The sequence below is a fragment of the Oratosquilla oratoria genome, unplaced genomic scaffold (assembly GCF_046742065.1).
Source record: "Oratosquilla oratoria isolate Oo_2021 unplaced genomic scaffold, ASM4674206v1 SCAFFOLD50, whole genome shotgun sequence".
Taxonomy (NCBI): Eukaryota; Metazoa; Arthropoda; class Malacostraca; order Stomatopoda; family Squillidae; genus Oratosquilla; species Oratosquilla oratoria.
The window spans coordinates 1023529-1045830 of NW_027467714.1; the positions used below are offsets into that span (position 1 = coordinate 1023529).

The window sequence follows — 22302 nt, forward strand, 5'->3', positions numbered from 1 at the left end:
TCTGTGTGGATTTATTTTATTTATTTTTATTTATTTTTATTTTTTTTCCTTCATGATTCTGTAGATGGTCAGCAGGTCACCTCTTTCTCTTCTTTGTTCCAGAGTTTGTAAATTCAGTTTTGACAATCTCTCCTGATATGACAAGTTTGAATGTGTTGGGGCCATCTTTGTAGTTACTCTGGATTATTTCAATCTTCTTTACATTCTTTTTGGAACTGGGTGACCATAGTGATGCAGCATACTCCAGTCTAGGCCTTATCAGTGTGACTAGTATTTTTTTTTTTCCATTTCTTCGTCCAAATAGGTAGCCACCTTTATTGATCTTAGCAAGTTGTAGGATTCTCCAACAATGTTGTTTATATGTTTATCAGGGGACATGTCATTTGTGATGGTTACTCTCAGGACTTTTTCAGAGGCCATGTTCTTTACTTCCTTCATTCCGATTTTATATTGTCCTGATATTCTTATACTTTTTCCAAATTCCATAATACAACATTTGTTGATGTTGACGTCTACTTCCCACTTCTGACTCCATTTCCCAACCCTGTTCAGGTCTCTGCAGTGATTCACAATCTGTTTCAGTGTTCACTTTCCTCAGCAATTTTTCATGATTCTATAGATGGTTAGCAGATCACCTCTTTCTCTTCTTTGTTCCAGAGTCTGTAAATTCAGTTTTGACAATCCCTCCTGGTATGACAAGTTTGAATGTGTTGGGGCCATCTTTGTAGTTACTCTCTGGATTCTTTCAATCTTCTTTACATTCTTTTTAGTACTGGGTGACCATAGTGATGCAGCATACTCTAGTCTAGGCCTTATCAGTGTGACAAGTATTTTTTTTTTTTTCCCATTTCTTAGTCCAAATAGGTAAAGACCACCTTTATTGATCTTAGCAAGTTGAGGATTCTCCAACAATGTTGTTTACATGTTTATCAGGGGACATGTCATTTGTGATGATTACCCTCAGGTCTTTTTCAGAGTCCATGTTCTTTAATTTCTTCATTCCGATTTTATATTGTCCTGATATTCTTTTACTTTTTCCAAATTACATTATGCTACTAGGAGCTGTCAAGAGTTTTTACGAGAGTAGTAGAGCATGTGTCAGGATTGGAAATGGAGAGAGTGAGTGGTTCGAGGTAAGGGTGGGACTTCATCAGGGATGTGTTATGTCGCCCTGGCTGTTCAACTTGTACATGCGAGAGGTGGGTGCGGGGGTGGTGGGTCAGGGATTGGAGATGGTTGGGGAAAGTGGAGAGGGGTGGGAGGTGAGCTGGCTGTTGTTTGCGGATGACGCTGTGCTTGTGGCAGGATCGGAGAAGGGATTGAGGAGGTTGGTGGCGGAGTTTGGGAGTGTGGGGGGGGGAAAGCTGAAGATGGATGTGGGTGGGGGTGGGGTGATGAGATGTACAGGGGGTGAGGGTGGCGATGGACTGGAGGTGAGCATTGGGGGAGAGCGACTGGGGGAAGTGGATAGTTTTGGATACTTGGGTGTGAATGTGGCAGGAAAGGGTGGAGTGGGGGTGGGGGTGGAGTGTGGACTGAGAGGGGTGAGTGGTGGAGTGTGGACTGAGAGGGGTGAGTGTGTGCCTTGGTGGATCGGAAAATGTAATGAGGAATAGACATTTGGGAGTGGATGCTGGGAGGAGACTGTATTTACCTAGTTGTATTTACCTAGTTGTATTTTGCGGGAAGGGGAGCTATGCTCGTGTTGTCCCGCCTTTGTATCTTGCAGTGTCTAGTTTGTTTTTAAACTCATGAATGGTTTTTGCGCATACTATTTCATTGTCCAGTTTGTTCCAAGTGTCCAAAACTCTATGAGGAAAACTGTTTTTCTTCAGTTCTCTTCTATAGCTATGTTTTTTTATTTTCTTTCCATGTCCTCTTGTGTTTCTTTTGTCCCAGTTAAGTAAGTTCTCACTATCGAGTACCTCTGTGCCTTTCATGATTCTGTAGATGGTCAATAGGTCACCTCTCTCTCTTCTTTGCTCCAGTGTCGGTAACTCCAGTTTAGCCAATCTCTCTTCGTATGATAGGTTTGCAAGTGCAGGTGCCATTTTTGTAGCTGCTCTTTGGATTCTTTCTATTTTCTTTATATTCTTTTTGGTACTGGGGGACCACAATGTCGCTGCATACTCTAATCTAGGCCTTATCAATGTAACCAATATTTTTTTCATCATGTCTTCGTCCAAGTATGTAAACGCCACTTTTATTGATCTTAGCAAGTTGTAAGTCTCCCCGACAATTTTGTTAATCTGTATATCATAGGACAAGTCGTTCGTGATAATTACTCCCAAATCTTTTTCGGATCCTACTTTCTTTACTTCTTTGGTTCCAATTGTATATTTTCCTGATATTCTGTTTTTGCTTTTTCCAAACTCCATTATGCTACACTTCTTCGTATTAAAGTCCACTTCCCATTTCTGACTCCAGTTCCATACCCTATTTAGGTCTTCTTGCAGTGCTTCACAGTCCTCATCAGTTTCTATTTTCCTTAGCAGTTTGGCGTCATCGGCAAAGAAGCTCATGTAGCAGTTCACGTCCTCATCCATGTCATTCATATAGATAGCAAACATTATTGGTGCCAGCACAGATCCTTGCGGTACTCCACTGATCACCTCTTTCCAGTCTGAATATTTTTCTCTGAGCACTACTCTCATCTTTCTACCAGTCAGAAAGTCCTCTATCCATTTTAGTAGGTTTCCCTGTATTCCTCCTATGTGTTCCAGTTTTTTTAGTAGTTTTCTGTGTGGTACTTTGTCAAAGGCTTTTTGCAAGTCTAGGAATGCACAATCAGCCCATCCATTTCTTTCTTGCACTATGTCTATTAGTCTTGAGTAAAAGCATATTAAGTTTGTGGAGCATGATCTTCCTTGTCTGAATCCGAATTGTCTTGGGTTTAATATGTCATTGTCTTCCAGATGTTTTACCCATCTATTCTTGATTATTTTCTCACAAATTTTGGCAATGGTGCTTGTTAGTGATACTGGCCTATAGTTGGTGGGTTCTTCTTTGTTTCCTCCTTTGTGTATTGGTACAATGTTAGCGTTTTTCCAGTCCTCGGGTATCTTTCCTTCTTTGAGTGAGCTGTTTATTAAGATGTGTATTTTGTCTGTTAGTTCTTCTTTGCACTCCTTTAGAATCCAATTTGCAATACCGTCCGGGCCATGTGATTTTCTGACATCCAGCCTTGATAAATGTTCTGATATTTCCTTTAGTGATGCTGTAAACTCATTCATGAGGGGAGATTTCTTGTTTTTGTCTATGTCACAATTCGGTATTTTCTCTCTGGTGAAAACAGATTTAAAGTGATTGTTCATGACTTCGGCCATCTCTAAATCTTCTGTGTATTCTATGTTTCCTTGGCATAGTTTCACCAATTCCTGTTTGTTTTTAAGTTTACCATTCACATACCGATAGAATAGTTTGGGTTGCTCTTTGCATTTGTCTATAATATCCTTCTCATGGTTCCTTTTCTCCTCTCTTCTCACATTAACATACTCATTTCTATAGTTAACATAAATTTGCCATTTGCTTTGTTTTTTGTCTTTTCTCCACTTTTTCCAAGCTTTGTCCCTTCTGTCTTTTGCCTCACTGCATCTTTTGTTGAACCAACATTTAATGTACTCTCTCTCTCTCGCTTTTGTCTTGGTACATGCCTGTTTACCCCTTCATTGTAGTTTTCCATCAATATATTCCATTTCTCTTCCACTGCTGTTTCTTCCCTGTAAAATATTTCCCAGTTTGCATTCCGGAAGAATGTCTTTAGTTTTGTAAAGTCTGTTTTGTTGTACCTCAGTCTTCCTTTCCTATGCTTTTCGTTCCTCTCTATGTCTATTTCTTCCTTTAGTATAGTTTCGATGAGTACATGGTCACTCTTTCCAATTGGTGTCTCATACTGGACTTTATGCACTATTTCAGGCTCTGTTGTAAATATTAGATCTAGTTTCGATGGCTCTTCATTATTTCTGTACCTTGTGTTTTCATGGACCCATTGGGTCATTGTGTACTCCATGGTCATATCTAGCAGTACATTGCCCCACGAGTCATCTCCTCCTTGCACTGTCATGCTGTCCCAACAAATTTCTTTGCAATTGAAGTCCCCCATAACTACCAGATTACCCTTACCCATTAGTATCTCATTGAGTGATTTTCTTGTGTCATCTAGCATTTTTGTATGTTCAATTTCTTTCCAAGCGCTTGTTTTTGGAGGCACATAAGTCACCACAAACTTTCTACTTTTCATATTCTTGCCTTCGACTTTTATCATGATCAATTCAGCATTACCTTTGCCCTCTGCAATTTTTGTCACCTTTAGGTCTTTCTTGGCCAAGAACATGATTCCCCCTCCCTGTTTCTTGTCCCTGTTTTTTATCCAGTAGTTGTATAAACCTTGTCCGATAACAGTGGATGGTATTTCACCTCTTAGTTTAGTCTCTACAATTCCCATTATGTCTGGTTTTGCTTCTAACAGATAATCATTGAGTTCGTTCAGTCCCGAAATTAGTCCGTCAATGTTGGTATAGGCCACTTTTAATTTTCTTCCTTCTCCCTGGTTTCTTCTTCCCTTGTTTTGTTCGTTTTGAAGCGCCATTGTCTTAATCTCAAGTCTATTACTCTCCACTGGAATTCTTTGCATTCTGTCTCTGATCTTTTCAAGTTTTTTTCCTTTGCTTCTTCTCTTAGCGCCCTTTCTTTTTCTAATTCCTCAGTACTCATTTCTCTTTTTATCCATATCTTATTGTATTTTTCACTCTTTGCCAAGTTACCTACTTTTTCAAATATGTCTTCTACTACCACTTGTGACCTTAGTTTTATCTTTAGAGGTCGATTCCTATCCTTAGTATAGCGACCAATTCTGTAAGTCTCTTCTAAGTCTGTGCCTGAATCACTATCTCCCCCCTGAATTTCATTAAGGATTTCTACTGCTGTCTCTTTTTCTTCTTTTTCTCTCATGTACCTCGCCAATCCTTGTTTTTCTTTAAGCCCATAAACCACAATACATTTCTTCCTATCTACTGTGTCCCTGACCCAATTTGCTTTTTCGTTAATCACTTGAATGATTGTGTCTTTTGCATTATCTTGCATTTGCTGCTTGACTATTTCTTTGAAAGCAATTTCTTTATTTTCAATATTTTCTTTCCACTTCTTAATTTCCTGGATACTGTCCCCACCTAAGTTTTCTTCGATCTTTTGTGTCAATTCTTGGAATTTGTTGTTCACTTCCTGCTTTAGATTTTCGCTATATACCTTTTTCTTTTTGGCTACCTCCCTTGTAAGGGGGAAAAAGCCTTGGTATATGTATGTATGTATGTACATTATGCTACATTTCTTGATATTGACATCTACTTCCCACCTCGGACTCCATTTACCAACCTGCTCTCCTCTTTGTTTCCCTCACCTGACATTTAGCTTTTTTTTTCATCAGTTTGATACCATGAATAAATTGAAAGCTGGGTATGATTGATGGGAAAAAGAAATGAGACATCAAGAGTGTAGCTCCTTTCTTGTATATTACTGTTAGGGATAATCTAGTAAATACTTATGGGGAGCATGGTGGCTGAGTGGGCACAGCTGTTGGAGGAGTCTTCTTAAGAGAGTCAATGTGTGTTAGCAGTGAGAACATACTGTCATACATCCTTGAGACCCAATAAAGGATTTCAATGTCAATCTACCTTAGAAAGGAACTGAAACATTGGAAAAATTTAAGTAGTATAATTTTTCTTTCCTTCTTTTCATAGCATTCAGTATTTTTGTTATTGAAAATAATTTTGATGTTGAGATTTAGTAACATCTAGAAGTATCAAGATAAGTTAAAGGCATTTTGAATGAACTACATATTGTGAAATCCATGAATGTTTTGATTTGGTAGAAGTTTGTAGATATACACATTACATCTTATCCATACACTGATGTTCATGTTCATAACCAGTATGAATTTGTTTATTTTCTTCCTCTTATTTTGTAATAGAGTATGCAGGAAATGACAACTGCAATTACCTCACCACGGGAAAATTCATCTAGAATTCTCAAGGCTCCCAAGAGATCTAAGAGTTTTGATGAATCCACCAAATCTTCAAGACCCCGCCGGAAATCGCTTGAAAGCCCTAGTAGTTCTGAAGCCATGAAAGCCATTCTTCGTATGAATAGCTTGGAATCCAAGGTTGGTTAATTTTTCTTTATTCAAATATACCGTATTTTCTTAACCCATTCAACTCCGATGACAAGATGTCTTGTCATTTGGTCAAATAAAACAAAAAATCATAAAACACCAAAATGTTTGATGAAACACCAGAAAAATATGACGTCAATCCTCGCTTCGCTCGCAGCGAAGCGAGGATTGACGTCATATTTTTCTGGTGTTTCATCAAACATTTTGGTGTTTTATGATTTTTTTTTTTATTTGACCAAATGACAAGACATCTTGTCATTGGAGTTGAATGGGTTAAAATGCGCATCGGGTTATAATGCGCACCCATGCACTTCGTTATCTCAGTACCGTATTTTCCGGCATATAGTGCACAACTTTTTTCCGTTGGAAGGGCCTAAAAATGGGGGGTGCGCGTTATCCGGTGGTGCGCATTATCTACGGCCTACGATAAAAATTCTACGGCTGTGTGTGTAATTTTTTTCCCAACAACGTGACGATGTTGGCCGTCACAAAATTGGGACGGCACACTTCTCCGTGACGTTCCGTGAAAACAAGAAGAATAGCCATGGTGACATGAAAGAATACGCCAGCATGGGCTACCGGATATAAATATTTGGTATAGGTAGGTTTCTATCGAATCTTATTTTTATGTTTAGATAGGCCTAAACACCATGAAACATGATCAATATTCATAATATTTGCCCATGTTCACAGCATCCTAGTTTGAATTTTTATGTTGGCTTTGTTGCTTCACTTTAGGTTGGCAACAAAGCCAACATAAAAATTCAAACTAGGATGCTGTGAACATGGGCAAATATCATGAATATTGATCATGTTTCATGGTGTTTAGGCCTATTTAAACATGAAAAATAAGATTTGATAGATACCTACCTATACCAAATATTTATATAGCCCATGCTGGCGTATTCTTTCATGTCACCATGACTGTTCTTCTTGTTCTCACGGAACGTCACGGAGAAGTGTGCCGTCCCGACTTTGTGACGGCCAACATTGTCACGTTGTTGTGAAAAAAATTACACACACAGCCGTAGAATTTTTATCGTAGGCCGTAGATAATGCGCACCACCGGATAATGCGCACCCCCCATTTTTAGGCCCTTACAATGGAAAAAAGTTGTGCACTATACGCCGGAAAATACGGTATATACTTTTTTTTTTATAAATGTGTGAAAAATGTCTTGGTTTCCATTTATATATTTGTTTGTTTATTTTTTGCAGGTAGCCAGTATTTCTGAAGAAGGCAAAGCTGCATCTTCATTTGGGAAAAGTTCACTATTAGCTCCTCGTTCAAAGTCCCCAAACCGACCTCGATCACCCACACACCTGGTATCACCTTTAAAATCACCCCTAAGATCACCATCACTTGCAAAGAAGACTCTTCGGTCTCCACGGCTCACACCAGAAAAGAACCTGAAATCTTCAAAGATGGATACAGATGGAAAATCAGTCCGAGAAAAGGCACTTGCACTAGAACGTGTTTTAAGCACTTTGCAGAGTTCTCTTGAGGAATGTCTTGCATGGGCTGGGTCAGTAGAGTATGCTTGTTCTTGTGGTGCTCCTGGACTTTCTTCTCTTCTTCAACAATTGAAATCTGCCATCAGGCTAACACAGTTACGATATTCACCAGTAGATCAGACCAGTGTGACACGGTTACAGCCACTTGTCATGAAGGTTCAGGATCTACTGAAAGATAAACTAACTGAACTCAACCAAAGACGTGAACACCTCAAGGTCGCAGGCAAGTGGAACCGTGAGTCACAGCTGAAATTGTTTGCTGAACGGCTATCATGTGAAACTATACAAGTGTCACATTTAGCTCAAGTATTGCAGGTTGCCCAACGGCCAGGAACATATGAAACAAGTGTACAATTGCAAGAGCTTATTGAAACCCACCGAAAGCTTTCTTTCCTAGAAAAAAAGCTGACAAATTCTGAATTTGACATAGACACTATGTCACCTCTTGACTTTTATACTAGTCTTCTTGCAGAGAAGTTGGTGGTGCAGGGTGAAGTTGCAGCAGCTATGGCACCTCCCAAAGCTGTTAAAGCACAGGAAAGAAAACTGAATGACACTTGCATAGATTTGCAAAAACGACTCTTGGAGAGGGAGCATTCATTAGCAAACCTCTTTATGCATTACAAAAATGCCAAATTGCAGGAAGTGGCTGTGGTTATGGCCAAGGATACCATCCAGAACCCACAACCTCATGATGATACCGTTTTGTTGGAGGAGGTGCACATGAGAGAGGCATGGACCATTGCACAAGAACTTGTCAATCAGGAACTAGTCAATGTAGAGGCATCACAATGTATGATGCGATTAGCCCATCTTATCATGCCCCCAGATGCTCCAGTGCTTATAACTTATCCAACTATTGCTGCACTTGAACGTTGGCACACCGCTGCTGAAGAATCATTAAGACAGGAGATGGAAGAATCTGTACTGACTCTGAGTAATAAGTATGAGGCTGTGTTAGCTCAGTACCGTGCAGGTGATTTAGGAATTGTTGAAACTGTGAAGATTGGGATGAATGAGGTATTAGGTGAATTTGCATCTGTGGTGGCACAAAAAGCTGTCATCGATGGCCAGCTAGCAGTGGTACAAGGGGATTGCGAGATATCATCTACCTCAGAACCTTTGACAATTGTGGAAGAGAATAGAGACATTGTTGGTTCAGCAAGTGATGTGGTAGCAAGTGAGGCTCATCTCCTTATGTTTCTTGGAGGTGGAGATTCATCAATGGAAAGTCTTGTTCAGCCAGCATTAGACCATGCTGAATTTGCCTTCCTTTTCAACCGTCTATCAGGCCAGTGCAATCAAGAACTAACATCCCTTATAACATCTGTTCAAAGCCAAGGAATGTTGGCATCATCAACAGTGACATTGAAAAAAGAAACTAGTCAGGCTCTTAATTTGTCTTTACCAAAACTCATCACCACTTCTACAGAAGAACAGCAAGAATTCACAAAGGTTCTTCCTTCTCCTAAGACACGACGTAAAGGTGAAAGCTCAGTGCGCAGAGTTTCTCGTAGATCCTCAGATATCACAGGCATGACAGAAAGTTGTCATACATGTGAAGAGCTTCATCAAGATATTGCAAAGCTTAGAAGCTGTTTAGAAATTCAAAAGGCCAAGACCCAGGAAACTGAATGCAAGAAATGTCCAGAATATAGAAATCAGCTTAAGGTAAGCCATTCTAATGTCTGTCAATAAAATAAGTGTATTTCTAATCTGTATCATCTCATCACAATTTCTTTCTCTTTTTCTCTTTGGTATATGTATAATTTTTTTTTTTTTTTTTTTTTAAATACCATAAACCACAATGCATTTCTTTTTATCCACTGTGTCTCTCACATAATTTTCCTTTTTTGTTTTTTGATTACCTTAATTACTGTTTCTTTTGCATTCTCTACCTGCATTTGTACTATTTCTTCGAAAGAGATTTTTTTATTTTCACATTCCTGTTTCCAGTGATTTTTTATTTCAAGGAGATCTGTCTCTTTGATTCTCCCACTTTTTCGGTCACTGATTGTATTAGTTTTTTTTACCTCTTTCTTCAGCTCTTTGTTTTTGTTTTTATCCTCATTTTTCTTTAGTTTTCTCTTTTATCATAGTTCACTTTTTAGATCATTGAACTCTAATTATTTCCTTGTTAGTTCTACGTAAGTTTATTGTTTCTTTGTGCAAAGCTCCATAATCTATTTTTAGATCTGTTAATTCTTCTATCAAATCGCTGATGTCTCAATTCCTTAGTACACTGCTAACCCTAGTTTTTCTTTCTATATCCATAACTTTTCCTATTGCTCCCCTTTCCCTTTGACATCCTGAAAAAAACATTGCTTTCCCACCTTTGAATAGTCTTCGGAGTTTCACTTGGACACATTCTTTTCGGGATCACACCCAGTGGTGATTCCACTCTACTCATATACAATCTTCTCTTAGTTGGTTCATTTATTCTTTTATCTTCTTTTCTTTCCCCCATTTTGTGCTATACTATAATTTTCCAGAACTGGATTTTACACATTACTGGTCACTGGAATACATAGCCCTCTCATTCCATGTTCCAAGCAACAAAGCGCTAAGTCGGAGCTCATCCACTAGACTTCCTATTCGACGATGATGATGTTTGTATTTACCTAGTTGTATTTTGCTGGAGGAGAACTATGCTCATAGTGACCCCCTGTTATATCTTTCCACATCAAGTTTTTTCTTAACCCCTTCCATACGGTGCCGCACACGTAGGCGTCATGGACTTAGATCTCGGTGGCAGCAGCCAATGCCAGCCGTACGACGTGTCGTAATAATACTCGCATCATAAAATATAGTCACCGCTTATATCGATCGTTCTCTCTTCACCCGTGAATTTTGATAACCATAGAAAATGCGATTACAAAAGAATTAGAAAGAATGTCATTATGGAGGGGCGACTACAATAAATATAATCAAGACACCGATATGGCAGCCTCGCGAATACACTCGCTCCCCATGACGCCTACGTGTGTGGCACCGTATGGAAGGGGTTAAAGTCATGTATAGTTTTGCACTCATTGTTTCCTTTCTCGGTTTGTTCCAGATATCTATCACTGTGTGGAAAGCTATTGTTTTTCAGATCTCTTCTGTAACTGTCTTTAAGTTTCTTCTTGTGTCCTCTTGTATTTCTTCTGTCCCATTTTAGTAAGTCATCCATATCAAGAATTTCCATCCCTTTCATAATTCTGTAATTGGTTATCAAATCACCTCTTTCTCTTCTTTGTTCCAGGGTTGGTAAGTTTAGTTTGTCCAATCTTTGTATGTCAAATTGCAAAGTGTTGGTGCCATCTTTGTCATTGGTCTTTGATTTTTTTTTTTTTTTGTACTAGGTGTCCATAGTGAGGCTGTGTATTCCAATTTTGGTCTTATCAGTGTAATTAGTACTTTCTTTACCATTTCTTCATCCATGTAGTCAGAGGCCACTTTCATTGATCTTAATAGATTAAAAGTTTCTCAGACTAATTTGTTGACATGTTTGTCTGGTGTCGTCATTTGAGATGGTTACTCCTAGGTCCCTTTCCAATTTTATTTTTAAATTCCTTTGTACCAATTTTATATTGACCCAAGATTCTATTTTTGCTTTTTCTAAATTCCATTATACTACATATCTTAATGTTGAAGTTCACTTCACTCTTTTGACTCCATTTCCAGACTTTGTCCAGGTCTTCTTGAAAAGATTTGCAATCTGCCTCTGTACTTACTCTCTTTAATAGTTTTGAATCATCTGCAAAGAAGTTCATATAACAAACCAAGCCTTCATCCATGTCATTTATATAAATAGCAAACATTATCAGAGCCAATACAGAGCCATGGGGGACTCCACTTATCATATCTTCTCAATTTGAGTTCTTGTCTCTAAGTACCACCCTCATTTTTCTTCCATTCAAGAAATCTTTCACCCTTTCCAATTATTTTACTTGTATTCCATCTATTATTTCAATTTTTCTTAATAGCTTTTTGTGTGGTACTTTGTCAAAAGCATTTTGAAAGTCCAAGAAAGCGCACTTTGTCCATCCGTCTTTCTTGTATAATTTCTATTAATCTTGAGTAAAAGCATATTAACCTCTTCACTCCGGGGCACATCACACATCTGGCAGCATTAGCTGCCCTACGTGCGATGTTGCGTCATAATAATCGCATTATAAAAAATAAAGTCGGTGCTCAATTGTTCGTTCTCTTTCACCCGTGTATTTTGATAACCATAGAAAATTGATGAAGCCAGTTTAGAGAGAATGGAAATTACGTAGGTATGACTACAATAGATATAATCAAGATGGCGACGTCGGCATCATCGAGTACCCACTTGCTCCTCATGCTACCTATGTAGGCGTCACCGTATGGAAGTGGTTAAGTTAGTAGGACATGATCTTCCACTTCTAAATCCAAATTGTTTAAGATTTAGTATATTGTTCTCTACCAAGTGTTTGATCCATTTATTTTTAATAACTTTTTTGCAATTGTGCTTGTAAGGGATACCGGTCTATTTGTATTTTTCCAATCTTGTGGTACTTTTCCTTCTTTGAGTGAGAAGTCAATTATCTTGTGTATTTTGTCTGTAAGTTCATCCATACATTCTTTTAATATCCAGTTCGCTATTCCATCAGGGTCGTATGACTTTCTGACATCAAGGTTGTTTATTTGGTCATAAGACATAAGAATGAAGGAGACTGCAAGAGACCATAAGGCCTACACTAGGCAGCTCTGTATCCATCACCACCTGTCATCCCCATCCATAAAATTGTCTAATAGTTTCTTAAAACAACTGATAGTTTCAGCGCTTACTACATGGTTCCTAAGTTTATTCCATTTGTTGACCACCCTATTAGTCCAAAACCAAGACATCCTCCTGCTCCCTGATTGAGTTCCAATATGCAGACGACAACAGCATTGCAGCTCTTTCAGAGGAGGACCTTCAACGGATACCGAATGCCTTCAACAAAGCATACATCTCCCTTGGTCTCACCATCAACTCCAAGAAGACCCAGATACTATATCAACCATCTCCTAATGATCCAACCATAAGAGAACCATCAATCAAGCTTGGAGAAACAACCCACAAAAATGTGGATCATTTCCCTTCTCTTGGTAGTCCTCTATCATCAAATCTTGACCTGAGTGATGAGATTCAACATCAACTGAAGTGTGCTGGAACTGCCTTCGGTCGTCTCCATAACAGAATCTTTCAAGACCATGATATCAGAACCGACACCAAAATGGCCGTGTACAACGCAGTAATCATCCCAACACTTCTGTACGCATCCGAAACCTGGACAACGTACTGTCGCCATCTGGACACGTTTGAAAAGTTTCATCAAAGATGTCTACGAAGTATCCTGAACATCAGTTGGGAAGACAGAAGAACTAATGTCAGCATCCTGAAAGCGGCCAAAGCAACAAGCATTGAGGCTCACATCAAAAGTCAACTGAGATGGAGTGGGCATGTTGTTTGAATGTCCGATGACCGTTTACCAAAACAGATTTTCTATTTGCAACTGAAAGAAGGAAATCGGAAGAAAGGAGGACAGAAGAAGAGATACAAGGATCTGTTGAAGGCCAACATGAAAAAGTGTAACATCGACTTCAACAACTGGGAAGAAAATGCAAGAGACCGAAACTTCTGGAGGTCCACTATTCGCGAAGGAACAACAACATTCGAAACAAACTGATGTGAAGAGTTGGAAGAAAAGCGAAGAAGGAGGAAGGAGAGGCAACTCCAACCAAAACCAGATCTCCTGCAAGGAACAACGTGCCCAACATGCGGAAGATCCTTCAAAGCCCGAATTGGTCTCATCAGCCATCTTCGGGTGCACAAATAATTGCACTCAGACCAGAACGAAGACCATCATTCTCTGAAGAGAGAGGGATAGCCAGGACGAGTAAACCAGTTCCTGCCTATTTCCTTTTTAAATCTAAATTTGTCCAGTGTAACCATTACTGTGAGTCCTGCCCTGTTGTTTTAATATGACCTTGTTTGCATCACCCTTGTTAAAGCCTTTGATCCAATTGAACATATCTATTACATCACCCCATACTCTGCATCTTTCCAGAGAGTGTAAGTGGTGCTTAAGCCTCTCTTCGTAAGGCAAATTTCTGAGTCCATGTATCATTTTGGTCATTCTTCTCTGTACTGATTCTAGTGAATTGATGTCCATTCTGTAGGACTGAGACCAAAACTGATCCTGTATTTCTTTCTGTGTCACCATTATTTCTTTCATTACGGGGATCTTTCTCGCTGTCCTTCATCCCAAATTTTTGAGCTTTCAATTGTAAATACAGACCTAAAATGTCTGGTCATTACTTCAGCCTTTTCTACATCTACATATTCTTTATTTCCTTTGCGCAGTTTCACTATTTCATGTTTGTCTTTTAGTTTGTCATTTACATATCTGTAAAATAGTTTAGGTTGGTCTTTGAATTTGTCTATTATATCTTTTTCGTAGTTTCTTTTTCCTATCTATGTATATCTACATATTTGTTTCTTAGTTTGATGCATGTTTGACATTTGGTCTTTTTTTTTTCCATCTTTTCCAGGCTTTGTCTCTTCTATCTTTAGCATCACTACACTTTTTGTTATACCAACATTTTATGTAAACCCTTTTTTGCTTCTTCTTAGGTACATATTTATCTGTTCCCTCCTTGTATTCTTTTTTAAATATGTTCTATTTCTCTTCCATCTTTCTTTCATCACTTGAAAATTTTTCCCAGTTAGCATTGTGAAAGTCTGTTTTGTACATTAATCTTCCTTCTCTATGTTTCTCATTTCTTCTTGCATCATTTTGTTCCTTAAGTTCGAACTCTATTAGTATGTGGTCACTCTTCCCAATTGTTATCTTGTAATTAATTTTGTCCACAATTTCAGGCTCATAAGTGAATATCAAGTCTAGTCTTGATGGTTCTTCATTGTTTGTATATCTAGTGTTCTCCTTGACCCATTGAGTCAATGTATAATCAATAGTCAAATCCAGTAGAATGTTCCCCCAGAGTTCCTCTCCACCTTTTATCGTCAATTCTTCCCAATTTAATTCTGTAGTGTTAAAGTCACCCATAATTACTATGTTTCCTCCATCTTTCAGTACCTCAGATAATTCATTCTTTGTGTCTTCCAGTAATTTTGAATGATCGCTATCAGACCAAGCCTTTGTTTATGGAGGTACATATACTAATATAATTTTTTTTCTTTTCATAATGCTATTTTCAACTTTGTGATAATTTCCGCATTATCTTTACCTTCTGTCATCTTTATTACATCTAAGCCCTTTCTAGTCAATAACATGACTCCTCCCCCTTGTTTATCCATTCTATTTTTTGACCAGTGGTTGTATAAACCTTGTCCCACCATACTTGATGATATAGGACCTTTCAATTTTGCCTCCACAATTCCCATTATGTCTGGTTTCTGTAACAAATATTCATTTAATTAATTCATTCCAGAAATCAAACTGTCAGTGTTTGTGTATGCTGCTTTTAATTTTTTTTTTCTTTTCTTTTCTTTTTTGGTTTATATTTCCATTTTTCTGATTTACCATTTTCTTAGTCTCGGATCCAGTCCTCTCCAAAAAAAGCTTGTTTTTTTTCAGTCTCTGTTGTTTTCTCATTTTTTTTCCTTAGCTTCATTTCTTAGTGCCCTATCTTCCTCTATTTCTTCATTGTTCATTTCGTTTTTTATCCACACATTTTTGTAATTTTCACTGCTAGTTTTGCCGCTTTCGATAGTATCTCTTCAACTATCATTTGAATCCATAGTTTGATTTTCATTTGCTTATAATTTTTTTCTTTAGAGTATGTACCCATCTATGCACGTCGCCGATTTCCTTATCCAACTCTTGACCTTCATCCTTAACCGCTTTCAGTATTTCCTTCACAATTACTTTCTCCTTTTCTCTTTGGTATTTGTGTGCATAGTTTTTCTTTGATACCGCAAACCACAATGCATTTCTTTTTATCCACTGTTTCTCTCACCCAGTTTATCTTTTCTTTGATTACCTTAACCACTTCACTCCAGACTTAAATCTCGCGGGCAGCAGCCAATGCCAGCCGTACGACGTGTCGTATTAATACTAGCATCATAAAATATAGTCACCGCTTATATCGATTGTTCTCTCTTTCACCCGCGAATTTTGAAAACCACAGAGAATGGGATTCAGGGTACATTTGAGAGAATGTAAAAACACAGGGGCGACTACAATAAATATAATCAAGACACCAATATGGCAACATCGTGAATCCACTTGCTCCTCATGACGCCTACGTAGGCGGCACCGTATGGAAGGGGTTAATCACTGTTTCCTTTGCATTCTCTTCTACTTGTTGTACTGTTTCTTTGAAAGAGATTTTTTGATTTTCATGTTCCTGTTTCCACTGATTTTTTATTTCAAGATCTATCTCTTTGATTCTCCCATCTTTTCAGTCATTACTTGCAATTGTTCTTTGACCTTTTTCTTTAGTTCTTCGTTTTTGTTTCTATCTTCATTTTCCTTTCATTTTCTCTTTTATCATAGTTCACTTTTTAGATCATTTAACTCTCTGATTATTTTGTTGTTAGTTCTACATAAGTTTGACATCTCTGTTTGCAAAGTTCTATGGTCTATTTTAAAATCAATTAATTCATCCATCAAGTCATAGATGTTTCAATTCCTTAGTGTCCCGTTAAATCTAGTTTCTCTTTCCATACCCATAACTTTTTCTATTGCTCCCCTTTCCCTCTGAAAGCCCGAAAAAAACATTGCTTTCATACCTTTGAGTCGTCTTCGGAGTGACGCTTATACATGTTCTCTTTGGGATCACTCCCAGTGGTGACTCCACTCTACTCATATCTAATCCTCTCTTTTTTGGTTTGTTAATAATTTTTTCTTCATTACTTGTCTCCATTTCATGCTAAAAACTATACTTTTTCAAATACTGGATTAGATACCTTACTGGTCACTCAAGAACACAACCCTACATCCCGAAAAACAAGGGGTTTTTGTAAGTGCATATGGGCCTGGTAGTGAGAAGAGTGTAGAGGAAAGGGAGGCATTTTGGATAGACTTAGATAAGTGCATATAGGGTTTAGGGAGAAATGTCAATGTAGTGGTATTGGCAGATCTCAATGCTAAGGTAGATGAAGCAATAGACAGAGTGGTTGGGAAGTGTGGAGTTCCAGGAATAAATCATAGTGGAGAGATGATGGTGGACATATGTCTCGAAAGAGAGCTGATGATAGCAAATACAGTAGTTAGGAAGGAAGTCAAGCATAAGTACACATGGGAGAGGGTGGTGGATGGAAGGGTGGTAGATAGGGCTCTAATGGACTATATAGTGGTAACCAGTAAAAGAGTATAAAGTTTTGGATGTACATGTTCTAAGGGGAGAGAGTGGAGGAATATCAGATAAATTTCTGGTAAAGGAAAGTTGAGAGTGGAAGGTGGAGAAAGAGGAAAAGGACAGAAGGTAGGGAGGTGCTTAGAGTAAACTGCTTAAATGAGAAAGAAAAGGAGTACAAGAAGCTGAGAGAAGAGTGGGAGGGAATTAAAGATAGAGTAGAACTAGGAGTGGAGGAGGAATGGGGAAGTTTCAAAGAGGGAGCCACAAGGTGTGCAAAGATGGTGTGTGGAACAAGGAGGATGGGAGGAAATAGGAGGAAGGGTAGTGAGTGGTGGGATGATGAAGCAAAGAAAGTTGTAGAAAAGAAGAAATGAGTATTCACAGATTGGTTACAAAATATGAGAGGTACAAAGAAAAGAGAAGTAAAGCATAAGATAAAAGAGGCAAAGAGGAGAGCAGATGTGAAATGGGATAAGAGTGAAATTTTTTTGAAAGTAATTAAAATATGTTTTGGAAGGAAATTAAGAGAGGAAGAGGAAGTGGAGAAATGATAATGGAAGAGAAGGCAGTAAGAGGAAGATGGGCAGAGTATTTTAGGAAGTTGCTAAATGTGAAGGAGGATAGGGAGGAAAAGGTAGTTGCAGTGGGAGGTGATAAGAAAATGATAGTGATGAATGAGGAAAATGGAGGAGAAATATGGAAAGGTGAGATGACAGCAGTTATTAAAATGATGAGAGCAGGTAAGTGCACCTGGGTTGGATGGGTGTCGTGCGGAGTGTCTAACAAAGGGAGATACAGTGAGGTGACTGGCTGGTGAGGTTATTCAATGTTTGTCTTAGAGAGGACTGTGCCAGAGGACTGGAGGAGTGCTTGTATAGTTCCATTTTACAAAGGGAAAGGGAACAAGTGTGAGTGTAGTAGTTTCAGAGACATCAGCTTGTTTAGTTAGGAAGGCATATGGGAGTGTTTTGATTGAGAGGATTAGGAAAGGAAGAGAGGGAGTAATTGGTGAGGAACAGTGTGGGTTTAGGACAGATAGGTGTTGCATGGATCAAATTTTTGTGGTAAGGCAGATATGTGAGAAAGCTTTAGAAAAAAGTAAGGATTTTTTTGGGGCCTTTATGGATTTGGAAAAGGCTTATGAAAGGGTTGACAGGAAGGCACTATGGGAGATATTGTAGATATATGGGATAGGAGGAAAGCTGTTACGAACAGTCAAGAGTTTTTATGATAGTAGACCCTGTGTTAGAATTAGAAATGGAGAGTGGTTTGAGGTAAAGGTGGAACTTTGCTAGGGATGTGTTATGTCACCTTGGCTTTCCAATTTATACATGGATGGGGGTGGTGTGAGAGGTAAATACAAGGTTAATAGGCTGGGGATTGGAGATGGTTAAAGAAAATGGAGAAAAATGGGAGATACGGCAGTTCTTGTTTGCTGACTACACTACACTTGTGATAGGATCAGAGGAGGGATTAAGAAAGTTAGTGATAGAGGTTGGGAAGGTGTTTGAAAGAAGGAAGTTGAAGATAAATGTGGGCAAAAGTAAGGTTATGAGATGTACAAGGGGAGAGGATGGCAGCAAATTGGAAGTTAGAATTAACCTCTTCCATACGGTGCCGCCTACGTAGGCGGCATGAGGAGCAAGTGGATACGCGAGGCTGCCATATCGGCATCTTGATTTTATTTATTGTAGTTGTCCCTGCATAACTGACATACTCTCTAAACTGTCTTCATCACATTTTCTATGGTTATCAAAATTCACGGGTGAAAGAGAGAACGATCAATATAAGCGGTGACTATTTTTTATGATGCGAGTATTATGACACAGCATCGTACGTCTGGCAGCTAATGCTGCCCGCGAGATTTTGGCCCGGAGTGAAGTGGTTAAGGGAGAGAGACTGGAGCAAGTGGGTAACTTTAGGTCCTTGGGTGTAAATGGGGGGAAGGGAGGATTGGAGGTGGAGGTAGAATGTAGATTGAGAGAAGTGAGTAAATGCCTGGGGAATTAAAAAGTGTTGTGTTATGACATTTGGGAATGGATACTAAGGAGATTGTATGAAGGAGTGATTGTGCCAACAGCACTGTATGGGGCAGAAACATGGAACATTAAAGAAGAGTTGAAATGTGTTTGAAATGACATTCCTGAGAAGTATGATAGGGGTTACTAGGTTGGATAGAATGAGTAATGAGAAGAGGAGGAGAGTGGGATGGAAAGGGAGTTGGGAGATAGGGTTGATGAAAGATTATTGGGATGGTTTGGACACCTGGAAAGAATGAGTGAAGAAAAATTAGTAAAAGAAGTGTGGAAGGCAGAGGTGGAAGGAGTGAACATGAGTGGGTGACCAAGGATGAGATGGATGGATGGGGTTAAAAGGGCAGTGGGAAAGTGGGGAATGTCTGTTCAGGAAGGAAGGGAGAAGACAGAAAATAAAGGTGAATGGAAAATGGTTGTGTATGTAGATGATGTAATACATGGAAGGGAGGGTGGGGGATGAAGGGAGTGAGGGAGATGTGTGAATGCCATTTTGATGCAGCCCAAAGAGATTTCTCCCCATCTCTTTTTGTGCATGAGGGACAGAGAGGGGGGTTCGCCAATTAAATGAAGCAGCCTTGCTGTGAATGTGCCTTGTCTTGCAACATTGCTTCTGACCCTGGGCAGTGGTCAAGATACAGCAATGAACGGTCATCCAGGAGAAGCCAAGAAAAGAAGTAGGGAAGGGTGGTGAGTGGAAGTGGGGTATGTAGGGATGAAATGAATGGGAGTGGATTTATGCCTTTTACATTGGCTACCTCCCTTGTAAGGAAGGAAAAGCTGTTGGTATATGTATGTATGATAAATTGGAGAGTAAGAGACTGGACTCCATGAACATTGCTCTTTGCCTAAATATTATCAACCTTTTGCCTTTGGTCTCCCTACCAGAATGCCCATGGCCCCCAGGAAAGTGACAATGACCCCAGAATACCATAAGTCATTTAGAGTAGAGATATTGTATTGTTGTTTGGGGATAGTGTAGAGCATTGTAGTATGAGGTTCATGTGTCTCCTGTGTGGTGGTTGCATCTAAAGCACTTTTAATCTGTGGCCAAGCCTATTCTGTGTTGTTACTATCTCATTGGTAGATGGTGACCTGAGCACAGGAATGCTTGTGTGGTTCTTGTCAGATGTGTGAGGGTTTTCTCTCTGGAACTATATCTGGGGGTTCTTTGATTATTCAGCAATGTGGTCTTTCTTAGAGGGCTTGTTTAGTTATCTGTGTGTGGATGTGTTTCTGTGTTGAAGTTTTGTATAATTTTAGTGGCATGTTGTTGTTGTTGTCATTCCCTAGACTGTCCGAGCAGTCCCATCTCCCCAAGAAATGCCACAGCCGAAACTGGGTTTTCCCACAAATTCTTTATAGAGTGTATGTTGTGTTGTATGCATGCATGATTGTGTATAATGCAGTCTTCCATTATGTGTTGTATGGTATGGGGTGAAGTGTTACATCCTGGGCAGCTGTTCACAATGTGGTCATCCAGCCTCTTCTGGTAGCTTAGAAGTGCTGGGTGGTGGCCGCACTGCAGTCTGGCCAGGTGGACTCTTTCCTTTCATGGGAGAGAGGATTCAGAAGGGTGGATATCAGGGGGTCTGGCATGCAGCAATGTGTTGTCTTTCAGTGTGTTAATGGAGCAGTGAGTGATATGATTATGAATATATTTCCGGAGGCTGGTATTTGGTGGTTGTGGAGGAAGAGAAGAGAGTATCTGTGTGTGATACAGGTCTTTGGGTGTTGTTTTAGTGTTTCTTGGTGTGTGTGGGTGTTCTGCTATGTAGTGTAGCAGGTGTGATGTGTTTGTGGTGGCTGCGGCAAGTGTTTGTGTGCCTCTCATGTCGAGGTGGTCCTTGACTTTGAGGACTTTTGTTTCATGGTGTAAATGGTCTGTAGGTGTTGTATTTGTGCAGCCTATAATTGTTTTTAGGGCTTTGTTTTGTATGATTTGAAGGGTGTGGTGTGTCTCACTGAGATTAGGAGCCCATGCAGGACTCGCATAATTCATCACTGAGCGTATGCATTGTTTGTATATTGTTGTATTAGTTTCTTTGTTTTGTCCAAATGTTGTTCCAGTGATTGACTTAAGTGTGTTAAGTCTAGGTGTGCATTTGTTTTTTATGTTTGTGATGTGTTGTTTGAAAGACATGGATGTATCATATGTTACACCAAGAATTTTCGGTGTGTTTGTGTGTGGTATTAGAGTGTTGTTGATGTAGAGATGAGGTATGTATTTGTGTTCTATTGTCCAGTTGGTGAGAAGTGTTGCTGTAGATTTGGTTGGAGCTATTTTGAGTGTGATGAACCATGTGTTGAGTGTATCAAGGTATGGCTGGATTATTTCTGCAGCTTTGTCTGTGTTACGATGTGTGCATGTGATTGTTATGTCGTCTGCGTAGGAAGAGATTTGTATTTCTGAGTTGTCTGGTGTGGGCAAGTCATGCATGTATAGATTAAAGAGTGTGGGGGATAGAACAGAGCCCTGTGGTACTCCATTCTTAATGCTTCTGATGTGCAATGATTGGTCATTATAAGACACATAAGCATTCCTACCTGCCAGATAATTGGCCAGCCATCTTTTGGTGTTATTGTGCATGTCTGTGTTATATATTTTATTTGTTAGGTTGTGGCGGGGGATAGCATCAAAAGCTCTACTACTGTCTAATGTTATAAGAAGTGTTCTGTGGTGGGGCCTATCTAAATTGATACCATCTAAAATTCTTTGTGTGAGGTTTATCAGAAGAGTGTTTGTGGAGTGTAGTGGCCTAAAACCGTGTTGTGGCATGTTGTTGTACATGGTAGAGTAGTATGCTGCTGAAAGTGGTGGATGAGTCCAAGATGGGCTTTGAAGGATTTTCTACAAGTTGGACAAGTAGTTCCATGGAGGTCTGGTCTGGGCTGCTTCTCATTCCACTTTCTTTGCTTTTCATCCAGTTCTTCACATTGGTTTGTCTTGAATGTTGTTGTTCTGTCACAATGGGACCTTTCGCAGTCAGGCTTGTAGTTTCCTATTAGCGCTAGAATTTTCAATTGTCTCAGATTTCATGAGGCAAAGGGGTGACTTAGCTAATTTGGAAACCGATATTTAAAAAAAAATACGACAAATTGCTGCATAAGTGTATTTAGAATTAAAAACATGACTCTTAATGTTATAGATTTTACTTACTGGTGTGTGATAAGGCTTTGTTAATTTAATTATAAGATAAAACTAAAAATAGGTAATTATTTTTACTGAAGTAAGTATAAGCAGTAAAAATTAGAGGATGTTGATTTCGCT

At 39.1% G+C, this 22302-nt stretch overlaps 2 protein-coding genes across 15 annotated transcripts in view; one reads left to right on the forward strand and one right to left on the reverse strand.

Moving 5' to 3' along the window:
• The window catches only part of osp (myosin phosphatase Rho interacting protein outspread), a 600580-nt gene that overhangs the window by 430120 nt on the left and 148158 nt on the right, over positions 1 to 22302 (forward strand). For all 14 annotated transcript variants that reach the window (XM_076182079.1, XM_076182084.1, XM_076182083.1 and 11 more), the window contains 2 exons: positions 5966 to 6157; positions 7384 to 9351. In XM_076182079.1, coding sequence (XP_076038194.1) covers positions 5966 to 6157; positions 7384 to 9351 — 2160 coding nt within the window. The remainder of the gene's footprint in view (positions 1 to 5965; positions 6158 to 7383; positions 9352 to 22302) is intronic.
• Positions 1 to 22302, reverse strand: part of LOC143023539 (uncharacterized) — a 279586-nt gene that overhangs the window by 207171 nt on the left and 50113 nt on the right. The gene's annotated exons all lie outside the window — the stretch shown is intronic.